The sequence below is a fragment of the Corvus moneduloides genome, chromosome 9 (genome assembly GCF_009650955.1).
Source record: "Corvus moneduloides isolate bCorMon1 chromosome 9, bCorMon1.pri, whole genome shotgun sequence".
NCBI lineage: Eukaryota > Metazoa > Chordata > Aves > Passeriformes > Corvidae > Corvus > Corvus moneduloides.
The window spans coordinates 1926109-1950076 of record NC_045484.1 but is presented as its reverse complement, the minus strand read 5'-3'; the positions used below and the strand labels follow the sequence as shown (position 1 = coordinate 1950076).

The following is a 23968-nucleotide window of genomic DNA, read 5'->3' as shown; positions in this document are numbered from 1 at the left end:
TTAGGCAATGTTTGCTTTTTCTGAATCAGTTGATTGCAACTCTACAGGGATAGATTTAGAAATGTAAGAAACGTGTTGCTGAATTTTATATAATTTCTGAATAATTATGTCAAAATCTTTATGTAGATACCACTTTTATTTATGAACAGTGTGGCCATAGCATGGCTGAATCAGTAGCAGTTCTGCCTCTGGCCAGAGTGAGAACAGAATCAAGCCCTGAAGTATTTAAATCAGGAAAAACAAGAGATCAGATATCATAGAACCGTGGAATGGTTTGGTTTGGAAAGGACCTTGAAGCTCATCTGGTTCCAACCCCCTACCATGGGGCAGGGACATCGTCCACTTGACCGGTTTGTCCAACATGGCCTTAAACGCTTCCAATACAATGGTTTTTTCCCAAATTAGCGATGTTACTTGGCAGTGCCGACAATAACTTCTAGTCAGCTTCAGTGTATTTCACCAGTGAAATCCAGTGTTCCTCAGCCACGGTGGTCACACGAGCTCAGAGGGGTCACGTTGTTCCACGGGATAGGCATTACATGAAGATGTTCAACTGCAGGCGTGCCAACAGCATGAGGGTTGCTTCTGAAATTCCGAAATTCTGGATTACTCTGGAAGGGAAAAAATGCTTTCCTGTCATCTTTTGCCTTGCAACAGCACTAACAGGGTCTGCCCCAGTGTCTGTGCTGGCGTGGGGGTGGTGGACAGCGCGAAAGGGCAGGAGAGGGCAAACCCCTGTCTGTTAACTCTCTCCAGTTTCTTGGTGCTGACTCATTCAGAACATTAGATTTAGCTCCCCAGCTGGATTATTTTCAGCTACTGCAGTTGATATTTGAGGTTTATTTTTACCTATTACTTATTTCTGTGAAACTGAAAGCAAGGATGGTGTCATTGTGAGGAACCGTGTCTGTACTCTACAGTAAGAGAAGCGCCCGCACACACTGTGCAGTGTTATTAATTGTACTTTCACAGATTCTCTTAGCATTCATCCTGTTTCTGTACAGTAATGACTACCAAAGCAGCAGTTAATTACAGAGGTCCCATTTTTGCTGCTCACCTCATTATCTGTGCCTCACAGTGTGGTCCTGCAGGCCTGGCAAGAGGTCTGGCCGTCCGCTGGCAGCACGGAGACCGTGTGGGATAGGGTGGCAGATGGCAGCAGCACTATTTATAGCTCCAGCCGGGCTGCCCGAGATGAGTGCTGCCCAAAGAGTCTGTCAGGGTTGTTTTTAGCTATTAGGGCACCAGGAAGGCAATTTCAGATGGGGAAAAAAGAAAAAGAACTCAGAATTTGCATTCCTCAGAAGTCACCCTGGAAACGCCAAAGGCTCGCTTAGTATCGATTCCTGCATTTTCTATCCAGTGGAAGCTATTTTTTCCTCATAATCTCTGCCCCATCACCACTGGTTGCCCCGAAATGTTCCAAATTCAGCCTGCTTCCAGCTTTGTAGCCTTGGCCCTGGCTGAGCTGGAAAAATTTATTGTGCTGCGGAAGTTGTGCTGCCATGGCAACTCAGGCACACAGAATTTTAATTGCGAGGCACAATATATATTTATGAAGGTAATTAATAAAAATGCTAACAGGCTGTTTTTATTATATTAACAGTATCTTTTGTAATGTGCTTTTCACTCTTGTTTGCACATTAGGAGTTAAGTGAGGCAGAGAGAGTTAAAATTACTAATTTTACTGTTTCCATCATGAATTTTGGGGTTGTGTTTGCTTTATTTTTTATTTACAATCAGATCAGATGAAACATGGTTTTGTTCAGTGTTTCACCTCTGTGTGTCTGGTTGATTTGGGGTTTGGTGGCACATATATAAAAAGCTGTAAGAGATATTTCATAGAATCATTTCATACCAAAGCAGTAGAGCTTGTGCAGTCCTGCAGATCCAGGTGCCTGGCTGATAGAAGCGTGTGAGGAGGAAGGATAAGGAGAGATTACCTGAAGTTTTGTATTATCCAAGGAAACTTCCCTTACCTTCCAGCTCCTGCTGCCTTTCCAGTGCTGTGCAGGTGTTTGCCAGGTGCCAAACTGGGTGCTGGTGCTGTTGTGCCAGAGCCTCCCTCTGCTCCCCTCAGTGCCTGCAGCAGCACAGCCGTGTTTTCATGGAATAACATGGAACTGGAGACACAGGGTTGTCGATAACTCAAAATGGAGGCATAGTGCACTGTGCCTGATCTGTGCTGGAGGTGAATTTTCTTGCTTCATCTTATTGACAATTTATGCCTATTGTATGGTTGTTATTGATTGGTTTGTTGTTTTTTTTTTTTTTTTTTACTGTAAGCCATGCACTAATTCTGTCTTCTTTTGAGTAATAGTATTTGTTATGAAGTATTCTAGATTTTTATTTTAAAAAGAATTAACGACAACCCAGTTAAAATACAGATTTTTTTCATTTTGAATTGTATGCAGCACTGACATAGTGATCTAGATGGGGTAAGTCTGTTTAGTTATTCCAGGTTTTCCTCGTTTCTCTCTGACCCTCAAGCATGAAGATTTTAATTCTGTAGCTGCCAGCAAAGTGAAATGTCATCTAAGTCATTACCATAATTTTTCCCATGTATGTCCAATATATGAATTTAAATGCTAATGAGGGTAATTTTTTAAAGTGTGTTGCCTTGTAAAGTTTCTTATAAAGTTAACAAAACTGAACAAGACTTTTTCGTTTAAAGATGAATGGTATGATACCAACTGATCTTTATATTGGGACAGGAAAGTTACCTACAATTCAATTCAATTGTATCTCTATATTTCATCATTTGCTACAGACTTTCTCAGATGTTCACAAAATACTACCTCTGTTATAATACACTGTGCATTTGTTGTGCTGTCTAAATGATTTTATTGCTGTGTGATAGCTTTAAAATGGATGGGAAAACAAAAATACATTCTGCTCATTAAAGAGTTGTGTATCAAGTTCGACTTCATTAGTTTTGATTAGGACTGAGTCGGTGCCATCTGTGCTGTCAGTGTTGTACGTCTTTCACAGAAAAGATGAGAGATTGGAAATCCAATTCTCTGCTGGTGTATTGCCCGCTTACTTGGTGTGGTTTTGTACAAAATTGACTTGGCTGGACTCCATTTCTTTGTAGCTGAGGTTTTTATTTTTGGCTTCAGTTACCTGGCAGAGGAGTCTTTGGCCAAGTTTTGATCTTCTGTGCCTGACCGGTTACCATGTAAATTTTTTTTTTTTTTTTTTTTTTTTTTTTTTTTAAAGCTTCAAGTGTGTTGGTTTCAATGCATTTTCAAGATGAAGAAGCACCACGGTGTATTGCTGCTGCACGTAGAAATACATTAGAAATATGGTCTGTGATAATACTGAAATACATTGAAAACTAGTTGAGGGAGGAAAAAAAATAGTCAAATAGTACTGGCTGCTAGAGATGCACATGACTTTCCTGAGTAGAGGGCTAAACTAGTATTATGGGGAGCACTGCATGAAGGAAGGAGGCACTTAAATCTCCAAGAGGTGTTAATGAGCTCCTGATGAAGCAAGCCCAGTCTCTTTGTTGATAACAGGTGTCCATTCCTACATTCATCAGACAGAATTCTTCATATATATAAATATAAAATTTATATATATATTTATATATAGATAGATTTATTTACATATTTAAATGGTAGAAGTAAGCCCAGCAGGTACACAGGTAATTGGGAGAGTCTGTGTCACAGCTACTGAAGAATCGTGCCAGCTCCTGCCTGAGCTCTTGTTTAGGGAAGCAGCTCCTGTGCCCTGTTCTTTCCAGTACTTTCAGTTGCAGAGGATCTTTAAACTTTGTCCTCCATGAGATGTGAAGTGGCACAGAACTGCTGCTTTTGGTAAAGGTGAGAGTGAGTTCCTTGAGAGCTCCAGCTGCTCTGAATTGGGGTGGCTGCAGTCCTGACCCTGGCCTGCCCTGCTGACTGTTCCCACCTCCTCTGCTTTTCCACTGCCACTGTAGCTCATGTGAGCAGCCAGGAAGAGTCATCAGGGAGCTGACCTGGATGGAAATTAATGCTCTGTTTTCCTCTGGAGTAGCTGTGGCCTAGATTAGCTCAGTGTATGATCAGATAAGTGCTGGTCCTGGCTTGGGGGAGTGTGTGGGATGCGTAGCCAAGGGGAGGGGCAGCACAAGCCATGCGCAGTGCGATTGCCATGTGCTTTTTACAGTGCTGGGATGCAGCATTTCAGAAGGGGATGGCTAATCGAGGCAGAGGTTAATTTGCTCTTTGACTTGAAATGATGCTCAGTATGTTTAATCCCCTTCATTTCCAATAGGATTATGATTTGTTTTTAGGGTTAAATTGCCGTCACTTGGCCTCACAAAATTAGTTCTGAAGTGTAAAATACAATTCTACAAGTTACTGACTTTAGTTCTTGTGAGTGGCTATGCAGGGTGGAGCTGCACACTTTTCCATAATGGCAGTTTTATCCTTAGAAACTAAACAATGACTTTCATGCTACAGACACTCCTTGAGGTCTTGAAAAATTCCAGTAGTTTTGCTGACAAAAAGTAACCACAGAACCCAGGCAGTATCTTTAGTGATTTCAGTCATCCCCTGGTGCTTCCTTTAAAAACCCCTTAAAATGTGGATTTTAGACAACTCCTGGATGCAATTTTATTTTGACTAGCTGGAGTAAATCCCCTTCTTGGCTGTGTGGGAACCTCTGAGCAGCTTCATGTGTTCCCAGCACTCAGTAATTGCAGCCTGCTGGTAAGAGCTGCTCTTCTCCTCTCTCTGGGAGCCAGCTGGAAAATAAGTAGTAAGCCTAACAAAGCATGAAGAACTATTGGCCTACAAATTAACAGTTAAATACTTAAGGGTCTGGGCTGTTGGTTTGAGGGGTTTTTTTTTTTTTTTGCAAACTTCCCGAAAGACATTTTGTTCTCTCAAAAAACATCTCTGCAACATCATTGGCTATTCCTAGGTTATCCACTGGAAAATAGGTGTGAAAAATACATTTGCTTTGCAGTGATAGTAATGCACTTTGGCCTGCATTTCAGGTGTGTTCAGTGTACTTTGAATGTAATATTTTTGTGCCAGTCATCACTTTTGTATTACTTTGTGAAGACAGAGACTCCTGCCAACTCTAAACACCTGGTTTGCTGCTTCACCCTATGATGGTTAGTGCCAGGGGTGAGTGATGCTGTGGGTTATCTTAACCCACATTAGTGTAGTTTGTGAGTGTTTATTCCATATTTTTCTTCCTCATTCTTGTCTAGAGGTTTCCCAGCGCTGTTTATTTCTGTCTTGCAAGGTTCCTCCTATCATGCTGTCAGTTATTGATGAGGTCTGCTCTTGGAGCATTTATTTGTTATGAATCATTTCAAAGACAAATAAAAGACCCCTCTGCAAATTTAATGTATTGCCCTTTTGCAGTGTGTTATATTGCTTTCTTGGAACTGTGCACTGGGAAGAACAATCCAAAGCAAAAGCTATTTTGTTTGAAGTTTTATCATTATGTGTGGGGCTTTTTTGTATGAAGCTACAGTATGTGACATATTTTGCGTGACTAAGAATTACAGGAATTACATGATTTGCAAATGGAATAACAAATACTTTGAAATTGGTCATTTATCTATTAGTATTTTGATTGTATGTGTTGAAGGACATACAAGCCAAAGGATCAGATGGATTGTTTAATTACATGATGGGCCTGAGAATTAGAGGCTGTCAGTGCTGTGAGTTGGATTTAACTCTTCATAGCCCAGCCTAAAATGTGCTTCATGGAGGAAGGGATTATCTTTAGGTCAGCTGGGAAACAAGCAGAGTTAATGTCTCCTGGACATGGTGAAACTGCACTTCCTGTGTGTGTTATCAGAGCAAAGGTGGAGGCTCCATCTGCTCTATACTTAGTTTTAAGTTATCCTTCAGGTGAAATCAGGAATTCTTAACTTTCTCCCCCCCCCCCCCCCCCCCCCCCTTTGATTTGTGATGAGCTCTTTGAACACTAGAGTATATGAAGTAATATAAGGCAATTTAAAATTTACATTCATCATATATTAGATATGGAAAATCCCTGGAGTTTTAAACCTGGAACCTTACCTCCCCCACTTCCCCCCCCCCCCCCCCCCCCCCCCCCCAATTTCCATATCACTTTAATATCAGATTTTTTTGATATGTAACTGGCACTACTTCTCAGATTGGGCAGAACTTTTAAGTCATTTTTCTACTACTTGCTTTGAAACAGCAAATTTAGCTTCAGGAAAACTATAGACATAATTTTTAAATCTGCCTCGAGACTGAACTTCTATGTTTTGTCTTTTTTCCTATCCTGCAAAGCAAGGCTGAACTAAAAATAACAAGCTGTGAACTTAAATATTGTTAACTGCTGATTGAGCCACTGTGGCATTGCATTGGGTTTTAGGACCACCGATGTGCAGGGAGATTTAATGGGGTTAAAAAAACTTAGATAAAAGCCTTTTCAATTATAAAACTGGAATTATCTGTTAAATTTATAGCTCCCTACCTTACACTGAGACATACATAGTAATTCATTTATTTAAATTTTCATTATGAATAGAATATCCTAGTTTTCTGTTAGATTTGGAAGAAATTGCACATCAAGTCAAATACTTTAGGAATCTTCGGTGATAAAATATTTTCTGATTAAAAGAAAACTTGAGTAAATGGGCACTGTCATGTAGGAGAGCAGAAGGCTGAGACACTCCAGGTGTTTCCTGGACACAAATTTTTTGGTTTTCCTATAAATAGAAACCTGTGTTTATGCTGACTGATGCTTTGCAGAAAAAGCTGCAGGTACTTTATGGAAAACTTTGTACCATTTTGTGTTTAGACTCGGATCTGGTTTTATCTAGTTTTGATGTTTTCCATCTCTTATATTCTATCTTAGTAAGACATTTATATAATGGGACATTAATCTTTCCCTCCGCTTAATCTCTGTGAAAAGCTGTAACCTACTTTCTGTAACAGTAAATTTATTTTTCTTTCTTGGTCTCGAGAAGGTGAAACTGCTGTTGAGACTCAACACTCCTAATGCCCTGATCAGCGTTTGTTCTGTCTGTTGAGATAATGAGTCTGGATTTTGCAGGAACAAAGTCATTTAGATGGATCATTAGACAAGATACACCTGCCTTTTGGGTCATAGTTATAAAACAGTTTGGGGAAGTTTACAGTGCCACAATGCACATTAAAGATGTTCACCATAATGCTGTCCCATAGTAATTAGCATATCCAAAAAGAAATGTGCTAATTTTGTCTAATTTTTTCCTAAGCAGGGGTCTGTTAGTGACCCACTAAGCTGGAATTGTCCTTCTGACTGTGCTCTGTGCTTGTCTGGGCTGTGTGCCCTCAGAGTTTGCTGTGATCTGGAAGCCTCTGCTGAAGATACCACACATGAGTTGTAAGATGAGAGGAGCGAGTGGAGGTGCATTGTATCTTTGAAGTTTTAGAGTAGAACGAAATAAAGTGGTTTGGTTGGAAAGGACCTACAACAATCATCCAGTCCAACTAAATATTCAGGGCTGACCAAAAGGTAAGGCTTGTCATCAGGGGCATTGTTCAAATGCTCTTTACAGCCTGAAAAGCACTGGATGCATCCTCTGTGAGGCAGCAGCATGAGATGCCAACCACAATGGGTTCTGCAGCTTCATCATCCTTCTGCTCCAAAGATCAGGTTTTATTACAACCATGTAGTGGGATAGCTGTGTTGCAGTCCTTATGAAGACTTAATACAATTCTTTGGCATTTCAAATTTTCTTTTTCACTGTTTCTTACATATGGACTAAAGTTTCAGCAACTGCCAGCAGCACATGCAGCTGGTATTAAATAGGAGGGAGACCCCTTGAGTGAGGAGAGATTTCAGGTTTCTCCCTTCACTGAACTGAGCTGCTTGGCAGGTTTTTCCTCCTGACCTGAAGGCATTTCCAAGATAATGTTTGGCCACTCTGCCACAGTCTATGACAGGAGAGTCCCGATCTCACAAATTTGGTGTGTGGGGTTGTTTGTATCTTAATTCAGATGCACTTCATATTTTAAGGAAAGGGTGTCAGCTCTCCTGCTAGTTGGTACTTTTTTTTTTTTTTATTAACTTGTTTGCATATGTGAGCAATAACAATAACTTTTGTAAAGTAGTTTTCTCCTTACTTTGCCATTGGGAACAGAATGTATTTGAGTATCATGTGATGTTCTTCAGGATTTACTTAATCCTTTGGCCACGCTATGTGCTTCTTGAAAATGGTGATCTACACACTCTTGCAAACCTATCCTGGAATAACCTGGTTTGGAAGGCACTCAAAAGGATCATCGACTCTGAGTCCTAATCCTCAAGCTCTAGTTGGGGCCTTCCACTACAAGGGGTATCGTGCCACTGACTGACATCAGTGTGTGGCATTCAGTTTGAAAACAGTACTAAATAGTAAAACAGAACACAATAAATTGCTTTTTATGTTCATGGTTGAACTTTTCATATTTAATGTTCTAAACCTTGTGTGGATCTCATTTTTATAAGCCGAGTTGCCCAAAGTAATATAGTCTATTAGTCTGTAAATGCACAGATACCAAAAGGCTACTCTATTTTCCAGGAAGAGCAGCCTCTGAAAATAGAAAAAATATAAACTGCATGCAACTCAAAGTACTGCTCACATGGAAATGTGGTTGTTACTTATAAATGGGTGGAAATGCATAAATGAATGTGTGATGTTACAGAGATGTGGGTTAAGAGGTAGTAGAAATCTGTCTTTATTTGTGATTATCCCTGATACACATTTATGCACTTCTAAGTGGCTCTTCCAATTGATATTTCCTTCACTTTGTGAGGTAACAGTTGGCCCTGGTGGTAGAAGTGGCAAATACTCTGTTAAAGCCCTGTAAGGGAAGTGTGAGGGAGCAAAGGTGCCACAGATAAGGAATTACGCAATGGAACCAAATGAGATCTTAAAGAGTCAAATAAGAAACAGGAAGGGGAAGTGTAATGCAAAGACAGCAGTGCTTGTTGGGCAGAGTGCTGGGTATCTGTGTTCATTCAGGAATATCTGTAAGCATCTGGATCAGAGACTACTGCAGTGCACACAAGGCTTTCTTCAACAGTTCTTTTTAGCTGTGATAATTAAGTACAAGAAGTAAGCAGCAGTGTCCAAAAAAGTCAATATCCACTTAAATAAGTACAAAGATAAGCAACTTTAAGAAGTTTAAATTTTAATCGCCATCAGTATATTGTAGGATTTGAAGAGTTCTTGAACCAGTAGGATAGCTTTAATAGTCTGGTATATGTAATACTCAAAAAGTAAAAGCCTTTTTACTTCTCTAGCTGTAACTAGATTTTATGAAGTTCTGTAGCTTGCATAGTGTAAAACCAAAACTGATTTTCACGGATTTAAATGAAGATATTTGATTTGTTCCTTTATGAGTCAATGAGAACTAAATACAGTCTATCTGGTACTTCCTTCATCTCCCATCCTTTATCTTGTTTATTTCTTCTTGTTCCTCTCCATTTCATCACCTCTTCTTGTCTTCATTTCTACCCCTTTCTCTTTAATTCTGTTTCCCTCTCTCCTGCCTTAGATTTTACTCTGTCCTGTGTTTCAGTCCCTGCTTGCTGCTCATTGCCCACTGACTCTTCTGTACAGTGAGAGTCCAACAGAACTTTTTTCCCCTTTGCTGTTGACCATAATCACATTCGTGAAGCACTCGAGGTGATTTAACCACAGATTGAAGCCTCTCCTTCACTTCAGGCAAATATACATAGCATACAGTAACAACATTTCATGAGAACTATTTTGTCTAGAAATCCAGAAGGGAAAAAAGAGGAGGAGGAAAAACAAGATCAAGGTTTCACGTCTCAACAAATCAACCCCTCAGTGTAACCTTGTCCCTGTGTGGTGTCGCTCGTTACGCGGCAGAAGCGCTGCCCAGCTTGGAGTGAGCGTTTGCAAATAGCAGCTTACCTTGATGTCTCTTGATTTATGAGGAGTCCTTTATGCTGGCACTGTGGAGAAAGCCTCAGGAGCTTCAGGTTTCCTTCCAGCCAGCCCTGCTGAGCCATGTAGGAGGTCCCCTTTGTGCCTTTCTAGTTTCCTGTCATTCCTGATTGCAGGATGCCCTTTTTGTTGCTGCTTCTGCCAGTAACACCTTAGATGTTCCTGGAGGTGAGAAGGATATGGTGATGTGGAAGTTGCTAAGTCAGTTTAATTTCCTGGAGATTTTTTTCCATGTGAGTTTTGGAAGTCTTTGCAGCACAGCCTGGTGCATGAGAATTAATTGATGGTGGATACAACCTTGTTTAACAAATGGGGAAGGGATTTCTTTCTGCTAAATGTAGTGACCTAGAAATCCAGTAAAGAAAACCCCCAAATCATAAAATTGCATTTAATTGATGGTGATCCTTGAAAAGTATTGTAGGAAAATACGCTTCCATCCAGCTGTGGGGCTTTTCTTGGGGGGTAAACGTAATAAGTAAGTAAGTAAATTTAGCTTTACTTAAAAAGTCCATGGTTGCTGGCTTTTAATGTAGACTTTAACATCCTGAGTTACATAAATGAGCCACGTTATGACTGCAAATGCCAGGAAGGTGCTTCTGTAGAATTAAAAACAAGCACTGTCGCATTGTATTTTTTCAGAAATACCCTTTACATGAAGGGATTAGTGTTTCTTTGTAGTTTGTTTTCATTTTATTGTTATAACTTTGCTTTACTCTTCCTTGCCTGGGAGGGTTTATACTGAAATGAGTTAATTGCATCTTGTGATGATGAGAGCAGCTGGTTTTATATATCTCATGGTTATTCCTTGTTTCTTATGGGATGGGAAATCATTGATTTTCCCTTTTGTATTGCTCATTGACAGAAATGTCAGAGGTGCCAAGGAGGCAGTGGTGGTTCACTTAAAATTAGCATATTTAAACAGATCCACTTTTTTTTTGTCACGGGGAGTGTTTGCACAGACATCAACAGAAATTTTGTTCATTTCTTACTTTGAAAATGAGGGGAATCAGTAACAGATTATTGTGAAGTAACAGGATTATGTGTAAACCCAGATAAGCTCCCCATTAGAGTCAGAATAATTGGAATAATTAAACTTAAGCATTAAATGAGAGATGGACATAGGGTTCCTTGATTCCTGACAAGCAGAGAGAACTGCTGCAGTATCCCTAAAATCTAGTTTTTCCTATACAGTATCTGTATGAAGTGCTTAAGAAATGGTCAAATACACTAAAAAGCAGTAAATAGAAGACTGGTAACATTTGAAATTTATGTTTGGATTATTTTTGTGTACTGTGCTGTCTTTTCACTGTCTGGTCTTCATGGTTATGACCCATATGTGACCAGATAAATACTGTCTGATGTCAGTGCTGTATTGATCTGAATCTGAGGAGGCAATCAAAAGTGAATTCCAGTCTCCCAACAATAGGAATAAACTGGATCAATATACAAAAGCAAAAGTAGAGTTTCTTGTGGTGATTCACACGTTGCCCCCACAGGTCCCAGTGACGTGCAGAGGTCTGCAGCACGGCCCTTCCTTTGTCCTGTGTGGTGCTCTTCTCCCTGCTGGAAAGAGTGGGCTTCGGGAACTCGGGGAAGCTGGATTCAGAAATCTCTGTAGCTTGAACATGCTGGTTTGCCTGGGAGCTGGAGACACAGAATGAGCTGGTAGGCACCCTTAGAAACTCCAGGAGTCTGGCAAGGGCCAGTGAGGAGATGGAGGTACTGGAACATCTCTCCTGTGAGGAAAGCTGGGACTGTTCAGCCTGGAGCAGAAGAGGCTCAAGGGGGTCTTATCAATGTGTGTAGATACCTGGAGGGAGGTTGTAAATAAGCCAGAGGCAGGCTCTCCTCAGTGGTGCCCAGCGAGAGGCACACAGGCAGTGGGCACACAGGAGGCCCCATCAGAAGTTACAGAGAAACTCCTTTACTGTGGGGGTGAGCCAGGACAGGTTGCCCAGGGGGATCGTGGAGTCCTCACCATTAGAGACGTTCGAAAGCTGCTTGGACATGGTCCAGGACAACAAGCCCTGCCCTGCCAGGCAGGTTGGACCAGATGACCTCCAGCAGTCCCTTCCCAGTCAAAGACTCGTGATTCTTGTCCTTCCAGTATTTTTCTTCATTAGTTCATCCAAAGCTGTATTAAAGACTTGTAGCAACAAGCTCAGATACTGCCAACTCATTCTAAGCCTAGGCAACATGTGCTTAAACCTACTTTTAGCTCTGTGTGTAGTGCCCCTGTGTGCTGCATTCCCTCTCCTTGAGACGAGGAAGGGTTAAGGGTCTGTAGTCTCCCTGTATCAGCATCTCTGAATTGCTCATGCCCGTGCTTCACCTTGCAGGCAGCTGCAGAGATGCACTCGCAGTACGCCCTGCCTGCTGTGGCAGCGCTGGTTCCTCTGCAGACGCCCGGGTGGATGCAGGTTCAGCAGCTGTCTTCAGTGTCTCACACACTCGGAAGGATTCAGCTAAGAATTGTAGAGGAATAGGACTTCTTAAAGTAAATTTGTGTAAAAACCAGGAATAAAATAGATAAAGTGTTACAGGCACTGATAAACTGGCCTTACCTAACTTCTCCTTTTAGTGCAGTGTTAATGGCATCTTCGTAATTGCTTTCACATTCTGACTGAGGCAGGCACAAAACCCGTGTGCTTGTATTTTTCTCCTTTTCCCAAACAGTCAGGCTGGCCTTCATCTTCTGCCAGGCACTGTTTCCTTAGTCTGGAGTAAAGATTACATCTTGTTGAAAAGTGATTTTGATCTTTTATGCTCCCAAAGAGCCGGAGTCTTTGGTCTGGTGGTCTGATGTCAGTGTTGAGTGGTGCAAAGGGCTCTCAGGTCAACAAACCCACTGGCTTTTGCATTGCATATAAAGAGAATTGAGAAGATTACTCTGTAATGGAATCTAAATAGTCCTGGAAGATGAGTGGTTGAAAAAACTATGTACTTCGAAATAATGAAGTTCCATTGCAGCAAAGAAAAAGGTAAAGGTGATGTTGTCATAGGAAGTATAAAAGTGGGGTGTCCAGGATATCAAATGATTGCTGAATTACAGATTGCTGAATTGTCAGGGAGTGGCTCTGGGATGTAACTGCGTTGGGATGTAAACATTACAGGGCCTTGCTGAAGTGTTTCTGCCTGGATTATTGGAAGAACTCCGTTGTTCAAGAAGATGAGGGACAGGAGTTTCATTTTTGAAGAAAGTCTGTGCACTTCAATGACTACAAGCTTAAGGAGCTTTTAAAAGACAATATATTGGCAATTCTTTATCTGCATACTGCTGCAAGGCATTTCCTCCTTGTTAAAATCAGTGGCACTGAATTGGATAAACCCACAGCATTTTCTCTTTTTATTAACGTTTTGCTAGCAGCAAGCAATACCAGATGCCAAAGGTCAGGGCGTGCTAGCAGGGTGTAGCTATGAGTTTTACTGGAATTCTGTCTTAAACCCAGCTTGTAAAGGACAAGTCAAGCAACTCCAGAAAACGAGACTTGAACTGGCTGCATTGGTCATGTTATCTTTTGATGGCAAAAGTAGGCCTAATTTCAGAATTTGTAAAAATGTGTTGAAAGAAACCCTGACTAAACAGACATCTGCTTGGTCAGTAATGCTATAGGAAACTTACCTTCTAAGACACAGGGTTTTCTTTTTAAAGATTTGGGGTTTTTTAAGAATTACTGTATTTTGGGCGGGTTATACTTCTTGTAGTGAAATTCTAGGCAATTGTTAAAAATCGTAGCAAGTTTTGGAGCACCATCAATTGGGGTAAGTAAGTAGGAGTCGAGGTTTCAAATACACCACTTCTTCCATTTCTTGTGAAGTTTCACATGGATTTTCCACAACCATCTGACACTGGGGCAGTTAAGTACTGTTTGTCAGAAAGAGGCCTTAACCTTTCCTCCTGCTTCTGGGAATTACTCTGCCTTGGTGGTAGAGTCAGAAATACTTGAATGTCAAATTGCAGATTGATTACAAGAACATTTTTTCTGATCTTTACAAATATTTTTATGGCTCTACCAGAGGAGACATAATCAGAAACCTAATCTAAAAATCAGCAAACCAGAAAGAACTTGGACAAAATTATTCGCTACAAGGATGAATCTGTTGGTTACCTTTTTAGTGTTTGTCAGTTTTACAAACTGTTTGTTTGTAAGGTAGTGCCTATACACATAGCAGAGAAAAACGTGAAATGGTCATGAATAAACTGGGTAATATGGCTTTTACTTGGGCTAATCTATCCTCATGTCCTCCAGAGAGCCAGCCTTGTGGAGTACTAGCCATTAAAAACCAGATCAAACCTCAGACAAAATCCGGTGCTTAAACAACTGTCTCCAACATTTAACAAAAGAATGGTTGAAATTTTATCTGCTAAAGATCACATGACCCAAATAAAGCCCCAAACACAGTAAAACAGAAATTGAAATACTGTGCTATCTACAAAAAGATGCGCCAACTATGCTTTGCGTGAGAAAAAACCAGACCCAAACCCCATCAGGTGGTGGACAGAGCACCCCATCTCTTGTGGGAGATCAGGGAGCTTCCAAGCTGAGTGCCTAAGAGTAACTCTGAGTTCATAGCATTCCATGCCAGTAGTAAATATCAAGCCTGCTACATTCAGAAGTTGACCTCTTGCCCAGTAGCACAAATAGTGTTTTTCTTCTGTCAGCAGCCTTCAGAGAGGATATGGCAGAGTAAGGAGAATAAATTATGTATCAGTAGCATAGGAGAGAGTGTGTACAGAATGGGAGAGGGAGAAGGAAAACAAACCACAAAGATAGTAAAGGTCATGGATATCTTTTGTTTTTCAGAACAAGAGAGTTTAAGCAGAATTGTTTTGTGTCTAATCTAATTTTGTTGTGATTTTTATAGAGAAAAATGTCATCTCCTCTGTTGCTGATTGATGGTTCAACCCTGCTGAGGGCAGAGCTGTTTCTGTCTTACCTCTGTGACTGCTACAGTACAGAATCCCAGAATGGTTTGGTTTGGAGGAGACCTTACAGACCATCTCATTTCACCCCCTGCCATGGGCAGGGACACCTTCCACTAGACCAGGTTGCTCCAGCCTGGCCTTGGACACTTCCAGGGATGGGGCAGCCACAGCTTCTCTGGGCACCCTGTGCCAGGGCCTCCCCACTCTCACAGGGAGGAATTTCTTCCCCATATTCCATCTAACCCTGCCCTGTGTTAGTGTGAAGCCGTTCCTCCTTGTCCTGCCCCTTCAGTGCCTGATGCAGAGTCCCTGTCCAGCTTCCTTGTAGCCCCTTCAGGTACTGGAATGTGCTGTGAGGTCTCCACACAACCTTTTCTTCTCCAGGCTGAACAGCCACAAATTTCTCAGCCTGTCTCCATAGGGCAGGAGCTCTAGTCCTCATATCGACTTCGTGGCATCCTCTGGATTTGCTCCAGCAGTTCCTTCTCCTTCTTAAGAAGGTCATCACAACACATCACTTTGTTTTTTATAGCTGCCTACAGAATAGTATTGACATAGGTATTAGTATTATTCTCAGACTCCCTTTTCCTTCTACACAGTCTTTAAGAACCATGGAATTGTCATTTTCTGTCACCCAGGTCTACCTTGTCCAGCACCTTGTAGCTAAAATCTATCAGCAGCAGCTTCTGAGAGGGTTAAAAACCTCATGCTGGACAGGTGGTCAATATATCCTCCTCATCCTGCTCCCAGGCAGTTTTGAGATTGATTTAAGTTTTGGGAGAAACTGTCTGTCAGGATGACAGGAAATGGCTTCAAGTTGGGCCGGGGCAGGTTTAGATCAGATATTAGGGAATTTTTTTTCAGTGAAAGGATGATTAGGCATTGGAGCAAGACTGCCCAGGGCAGTGATGAAGTCGCCATCCTTGCAAGTGTTCAAGAGATGTGTGGATATGGCGCTTGAGGAAACGATTTAGCAGTGAACACAGCAATGCTGGGTTGTCAGTTGGACTCAATCTTTCTTAAAGGTCTCTCCCAGTCTTAATGATCCTCTGTGATTCTCTGAAATACTTTGACAGCCTTCCAAAGTGAGCAGCATTTCCCATTTCCTTGGCAGTCGTGTGGGTGATGCAACAGTTCCTAAAAAGCTCCTGGCTAGTGCAGTCCTGCTGGTAATGTATCTAAAAGCAGCAGAGTCCCAGTCTCACTAGCTTTTCAACAGGTAGAGAGCTGTCTGTTTAGAAGTGATAGGTATATTTGCATTCCTGGTATAAAAAGAGGCATGTTGTAGATTGTTTATGAGGATCCTGTCTTGGGAATTCTCCAAATTTGGCCACTACCATTTGGTCAAACACAGCTTGAGAAGAATGGGACATAATTTGATAAAAGATGTTTACTTCCTTTGGGCGGAGCTATATTAGTAATCCAAACTGATGAGAGAAGAGAGACTTCAATACTAAATTTAGCTCCAGGTGTGACCTGCCAGGGCTGCTCAGATACAAACTATTGATCTGGCCCTGTGTCCAGGAAGCCTTCTGCTCCTTCTGCTTGTGGAAAGCAGTTTTGTCCAAAGAGCAATAAATACAGCAGACAGTGAGCCAGAATTTGCAAAGTTCAGCTGACCAGGGTATTTACAGAATTTACCTAAATGCTATGTTCACTTTCAGTACATTCACATGTAACTGTTAGAAAGAAAAAGAATAATACTCTGGTTTTTTCTCAGTTTCTGTTTCTCTGTTAATTGGTACTCTCTGAGTGTTAGATGCTCTCAGTTGAATAAAAGCTGATGATGATTGAGAGAAAATGTATTTATAGACAAGAGCTGAACTGCAAGGTATGTGTTACAAAAACACTACAGAAGGAGCTGAGCATAAGCCAGACATCATCTTTTATTCAATGTCTTTTAAAGGAAGAGCTATTGATTTTTATTTTTTTTTTCCAAATACTGATTAGTAGGGAACCTGGGATTTTCCTGGATCACACATTCTACTTGGAGGGTTATAATGCATATGGAAAACGAGGAGAGGAAAGGGATTGATGATGTGTATAAGATGTGTTGGCACAGTGTGCTGTCAGATTTCCCTGAGAGCAGGAATTTGGTAGGACATCAGTAATAACAGGGATCAGAGCTACGTGCTAGGTGTGCAGATCATTTCAAACCCATGCTGACTGACCTCATCACTTTTGTGTATTCTGTATTTTCTGCCTGTTTGTGATTGTGTGTTAGAGGGTTTAAAGTTAATATTCATATTCCCATGTGTGTGTGGAACTGCACAGAACCACAAAGAACTTCAAGGAACAAAATAAATAATATGCCAAAAATCTGTTCCTTCAGCAAACACTTGGGTACTGAAACAATGTCTTAATGTCAGTAACATGCAGCTGGCAAGTCAGTGTTTAAATGTATGGCTTTTCAGGACTAGGAGACGGTTTATTGAGGGTACCTCCATCTCTGGGTGTCAGCAGAAGGTGTATTTTCACATCCTGGCTAAACAAGTGGTGAATGTCTGTGTTGGCCTAGGAATTTTTACTTTCCATACAACACATAGCAAAGTTCCAGTATGTAATCCTTAAGAAGCATGACACACCCGATTGCCAGGGCATGGTAATTTTAGTCAGTGAAAGCCCATTTTGATTTTTTTTTTCCCTTTTCTTACTTTTCTTGGTACTCTGGATCTGGCTTTTTTTTTAGCTAGTGAGGAGATGAAGTACAGGCAGGACAATGTGATGCAAAATCAGCTGTTTCAGCCCCAGCAGAGATGCAGACCTTTTAAATGGGCCAATCAGGTGAACTTGAACTGAGTCTCCAGCACAGAGAATCCCAGACTGGTTTGTGTTGGAAGGGACCCTAAAGCTCATCTCGTTCCAACCCCCTGCCATGGGTAGCAATACCTTCCACTAGAAAATGCAAATCCTATTTTTGTGTGTAAACACATGTGGTAAAACCCAACTTGAATGAGTTTAAGGTTAGAGATTGTTGGAGTGGAAGCTCCTCCGGACTCAAGCCCAGAGGGAAGCCAAAGCACGGGGGTTGCATTAAAACCTTTGGACAAGCTGAGATGCATGAAGCCACACCAAAGTGAAATAGAAATACAGATTTTTAATCTTTAGTAGAAATATATGCTAACTGCCTTAAACTTTGAAAAGCTGCAGCAGAGACCTTAAACACAGTTCTTGCTGCAGCAGTGTTACCTTTTCACAGAATTCTTTACTTTAGACAAAATCTAGATAGAATTATACTGTTCACATTTTTTAGATGGAGTGTTCACATAAACAATAAGAGCTGATAGAAACTGTATACACAAATCTGTGTAATACCTATGTAACACTGGTGTAAGGCTTAGGACTGTTAGAATTAGATCAGGATAGGTTAAGAAAAGGAAAACTAGAATCGTGTGTTAATCTTATTGATCAGTTAGCAAATATAGTCCACACTTCTGTTAGAAAAAATATATGGAGCATATAGAAGAAGCTGGTTTTGCCTGCTGTTGCTGCTTGGCTTTATCATGTAACCCCCTTCAAACTCTGCCTTCAAGAAAGCTGTGAGACTGTGAAATAAAGAACTTAGCAGAACAGCAGCCTCCTCTGCTCTCTTACCCTGGTCCAGGAAGAAAGGGCACCCCATCAAATGCTCAACAAGAGAGAAGCCTTTGGAGGTGAAGTGCAGTATGAAAATTGCCTGCTTGTGTGCATAATGCTGCATTCTTGATCACACATAGTTCTGTCATTTTGGGCTGTTTTCTTCCTGGGATCTCTGCCTGGTTGTGTACACAAGGAATAGTGCATATCTAATGAGATGCTTTACTTTTCTTTTTCTTTCCCCTTACTATTATTGCTTTGTGTAACCCTGTGCCTTACTAGACACCATACAGATCAGGATTTGAGGCTGGAGTTATTATTCTCCTATTTGGCATTTGTGCAGGACTCATCACTACAGTATTTCAGTGCTTCAGATGTTAATTGATTTTCATAACACCCCACTGAGATGGGGAATTATTATTAACCAGGGAAATGGAGCACAAGGAGATTGAGGTCCGAAGTGCTGCTCGGTTTGAGTGCCAGGTTTGAGACACCTGTTACCTGGTTTATCATTTATTTACTACTCACATTAAACCCATGAATTCCTTTAATTGCAACTGTAATTCTGCATCTCTCCATATTAAGTCAGAAGTTGTAATGCAGGCAGCTGCACAGTGAGGAAAACTCGGCTGACTGCTTTTGGAATTTTTTTCATTAGGGATGTCCCTGCTTTCATAAAAGTAATTTTGGGTAAAAGTGGGGCAAGTACTGAGTCTCATGTTACGCCCCAAGAGATTTCTCTTTCTTAATAAATTCTTCTGGCTGATACAGTGCTTATTCTCCAGTTCTTGGAACACAGGAAACAAGGCTCTACCTCCAGTGGTCTCTTCTGCTCCCTAATTGCAGTTCATCACCAGAGTGGGTCTACTTGTGACAACAAATGAGTAGAGGTTCTTTTGGGAGTGTGTGTGAGATATTCTTAATTAACAAACAATTCCTGAAGTACCTGCATAAAGATTGCCCTGAATTTCTTAGTTGTGATTGCCTGTGTACCCTTAATTTTCTTTAAACATTTATTCAATACAGTTTTCTCTTCTCTTTGTTTTATTTCTGTGTTGATCTGCCTTCTGGCATCAGCTGCCCATGTTCAGCAGCTTCTTGATAGCTGGGAATGGCAGGAGTGTCAAGGAGTCAGCATTCCAGTACAGTTGCTCCACTGCAGAAATTCAGCTGTTCTAGAAGAGAGACAACTCGAGGCAGAACTTGTTCAGTAGCATGGCAGCTGTCATAGCATTGACATGTGAAGATAATTCTTTTCCTCAGTAGAATTATTTTCTCTGAGTTGGCAGCACTGAACTGAATTTTAGAAGTAAGATCAATAGAACCCTGAATGCCTTGATAGCCATCTCACCGTAGCTTTTTTTCCTGGTAAACTAATCATGGCTTTCAGAGGAATAAAAATGGTCTGAAAACCTAAATTAAGGTGTCTGTGAACTCATGTGCTTTGGTGCTTGAGAAGAGTGCTATCAACAAACTCTACCTGGAAAAAGACAGAAACTTACTAAAGTATTTTTGATATATTTTAAGAAGTAGTTCTATGCTGATCTTCTCTCTAGACTAATGCCTTGGTTTTCTTACATGATGGGTTTGTCATACTTCAAAGAGAGATTGTCTTTTGAGGAGGAGTTAATTCTGCAGTCTTTGTATGTAGATCTTACTTTGGGCCCATTTAATTGTTTTCCTGTAGGTGTTTTAGAAGCATCTTTTGTTAATAAGGCTGAACAAAGACTGTTTCAGGCTCCTTTTAACTCAGTAAAAGCTACTGTGCATTTGGGCCTTTACACAAATATTTTTGGCCCTACCTTGGGCATCCTCCTTGTGACCTTCTGTGTGCTCAGTTACACATTGGCTTCCCCAGTCAAGACAGGAGATGTACAGGGCAGTCAAGCTCAGTGTCTCAGCTTGACCAGAAAACCTTGTGTGTGCTGGATGTTGTGGGCTTCCTGGAACTGTCCCTGGATCTTCTCACGTTCGTGCTGAAAAATGCGTGTCACACATTTCTGTAATAGATCCTGAAACGTTGCTGGTAGATCCTAAATGCTGTTCCAGGCATTTTCTCACAATTTAACTGAATGGTCAGGTGGATCTGGGAGGCAGACTGCAGTTATCTGGCCTCTCTGGTATTTGGAAGCCGTGTAGATGAAAATAATCATTAAAGAAGTCTGATTAGAGAACTGCTTGTTATAAAACTTTTGTTATTAGTCTGTGTTTTGTTGCTCATGATTCAGACAGTGGGGTTAGCTTTGGTTGCTGATAGTTGCGGAGTGCTTAGATGTCCTGAGAATAATCGTGATAACACGGTGAAAGCATAAAAACGTGTTTATTTTCTCCAGTGGTTCCAGTTGGCATAATAAAAACATCACCTTTCTTTGTAAGCTTTCCTTTTCGTAGCACATAAAAATATGCCTGGCATTTTAGAGGGCTGGAGCACCTCTCCTATGAGGAAAGGATGGATGAGAGAGCTGGAGGTGTTCAGCCTGGAGAAGGCTCCAGGGAGACCTCAGAGCCCCTTCCTGTGCCTAAAGGCGCTCCCAAAGAGCTGAAGAGGGACTCTGGGAAAGGGCCTGGAATAACAGGACAAGGGGCAATGGCTTCCCACTGCCAGGGCAGGGGCAGATGGGATATTAGGAAGAAGTCCTACCCTTTGAGGGTGGGGAGGCCCTGGCACAGGGTGCCCAGAGAAGCTGTGGCTGCCCCATCCCTGCATCTCTGGAAGTGTTCAAGGCCAGGTTTGATGAGGCTTGGGATGAGCTGGTCTAGTGGAAGGTGTCCCTGCCCATAGCAGGGGGTGGAATTGGATGAGCTTTAGGGTCCTTTCCATCCCAAACCATTCTGGGATTCTATGACTTTACAATACACAGATCACATTGCTTTCTGGTACTAGAGGTATTAATGTCAAGCAAAGGGAAAGCTGCAGTTGAGCTCACTGAACATTAGAACATTGTAATTGGACAAATTAATGACAGCCAAGCGTCAGAGAAGCCATCAGCTTTAGGGAGGAAGCACGAGGTGATGTTTGAGCTTCTGGCATCCATTTCCTTAGGTGCCACTAAGGGGAATGGAGAAATGCAGTGGTGGGTTTGCATCTCTGGGGCAGCCTGATCCACCCCAGGGGGATTCCTTTGAGTGTTTGGCTACAGAAGGATCCAGAAGGGAACTGCAGTTGGGAATTGCTGTAGACTTCTGGCTAAGCCCTCCAGGCAGCTGCATTATTGTGTGGCACAGGCTCACTGTAGAGACTTCATGGAATTAGAAAACCTAAATTCGGGAGATTACCTGGTTGCTGACCCCAGCAGGTGTAAAGATGCTTTTTTATGGAGAACCCTGGTTAACAAGTCACAATCTGAGAGTTTAGCAGCTTTTCTGTAACAGAAATACTCTGTTTTCAAGGGGAAGGTTATCTGTAAGGGATTTATATTCCAAATTACAGGAGAGGGTTTTGTTGGTTTTTCCTTTAGGATTACAAAGGTAATGGAGAAAAGCACCATTTGATATTTGCCAACCTAAAGGTGCAGCTCACTGGAACCTGAGGATAATTAACTGTTGTAGTTCCAGCTCTGACATTTTGATATAACTTCCTCATCCACACAGTGGTGTTTGTCAGCTCTGTTTGCAGCAATCAGTGATTCCCATCTTCTTATAGAAATTCTTTGTGAGTTTTTAATTAACACTTTTTATTCATACGCATTTCAAATTAGGAGCTTTAAGCTTGCAAGACAGAGACAGCCTATTTTTTTTTTTAATTGGTTTTTTTACTGCCAGAGCAATTTGGTGAGTATATGATCTGTGGTAAAAACACACCAACAATTAAATAACTGGTAATTTCCTCGGAGTTCTAAAGTTGAACCTTAAGCCTGCAGGACAGAAAACATGCCATGTTGCTCTTGTTAAGCTGTCAAACTATAACTGCATAAGAGACTACAAAGGATTTTCAGTTTCTTCTCAGAGCATTTTTGGAGGAGAAGTCAGTAAAGCAGTTATCTAATAATCCATGTTGAGTACACATTGAATTTTCTATTTAATGTTACTTTTAATTATACTCCTGCTGGGTTAACGTGTCAGCATTTTTCTCTTTTTTTTACAGGATTCTGCTCAGGAGAGTGTCATTAAACGAGATATCCATCGTACCTATCCAGCACATGATTATTTTAAGGATACAGAAGGAGATGGTCAGGAATCTCTGTACAAGATCTGTAAGGTACAGTCAGTACTCTGCATTTTCAAGTGTGTCCCATATTTTGTGTGACTTTATTTTGCCCTGCTAACCATGTTCTGGCCCAAGCTGCTAATCAATAAGATTTTAAAGCTCTGTTTAAATTGCATGTGGAGACTGTGGTGTTTGTGCACTACCTTTTACAGCCTTGCATTTGGTATCTCCTGAGGTGCAGGTGAGAAGAGCTTGGTTTTGCTGAGGTGAGAGCTCCTCTTCAGTGGGAGTGTGGTGTAGGAGAACCTCTTTTGCTCTGAGGTGGAGAGATTTGCAGAGAAAGAGAAACAAACCCTCAGAGCAGGTTCTGCTGTGAGGTTAAACAAGAATGTCTGTGGGTAATTAGCTAGAGAACAAGTTTGCTGGCCATTCCACCAGCAGCATGTGAGCAGAGCTTTTCACTCACAGCTGCCAGATCCCCTCTGATAAAATACACTCTTAAGTTTTCCAATTTGCGCATGAGAAAGTTGAGATACTAAATCAATAGCTTTGTCCATCTTGTAGAGACAGACTTCTTGTTTGAGAGAGATCCAGAAGATAAAAGATTGCAGCCAAGCAGGTACTTTTCTGCCTGGCAGTTGCAGATTTTGCTGTGGTTTTGGCAGTCAGTTTCTGGGTTTTTTTCTAAAATTTTACTAAATTCTAAAATTTCTACTTTTTTTTTTTACATGAAATTCATGTGGAATATTCTGTGATGTAGAATTCATTCTATTCACGTAGAATGAATGATTGCCTTAGACAAAGCCATTTCCCTTCCCCTTCCTTGTTGCTGTTTCCACCTCCTGCTGATTGCTAGAAATGATGGAGTTGTCACAGCAAGCAGAAAAAAGTGTTCTGCCTTTGGGGTATAATAATACATGTTCCTGTTCCCCAGATCAATTCTGTGGTGATACAAACTCCTATTCAAATAATAATTTGGATGACTGTTAAATATAGCTGCTTCAATACTAGAGTTCAGTATTGTGAGTAATTCACATTTTAAAAAAGGCACAAAATTAGGGAACCAGAGAGAACTTTGAACCAATGATAGTGATTTCTCCCTCATCTTAGAGGGCTCCAGGAGACAGTTCCTGCACCAGTCTATGAAAAGAATAACCAGGACAATGCAGGTAATTGTGGGCTTGTCACTTTGATATCAGCTACGTGAAAAATGATGGAATAATTCAGTTTTTCAAGAACTAAATGTGAGAATTATGTTATTATGAGGCCCTGTGAGATTATTGAAAAGAGATCATGACAAGCTAACACTAAAACCAGAAGTACAGGTTTCATTGGTGAAGGTGTTCTGATTGAAATTCTGTAGCTCCTGTAGCCTGCCATGCTAAGAATGTAAAAG

The 23968-nt window shown here is 41.2% G+C and overlaps 1 protein-coding gene across 7 annotated transcripts in view; it reads left to right on the top strand.

Moving 5' to 3' along the window:
• Positions 1-23968, top strand: part of RABGAP1L (RAB GTPase activating protein 1 like) — a 248590-nt gene that overhangs the window by 114227 nt on the left and 110395 nt on the right. For all 7 annotated transcript variants that reach the window (XM_032118240.1, XM_032118239.1, XM_032118234.1 and 4 more), the window contains one exon: positions 22510-22623. In XM_032118240.1, coding sequence (XP_031974131.1) covers positions 22510-22623 — 114 coding nt within the window. The remainder of the gene's footprint in view (positions 1-22509; positions 22624-23968) is intronic.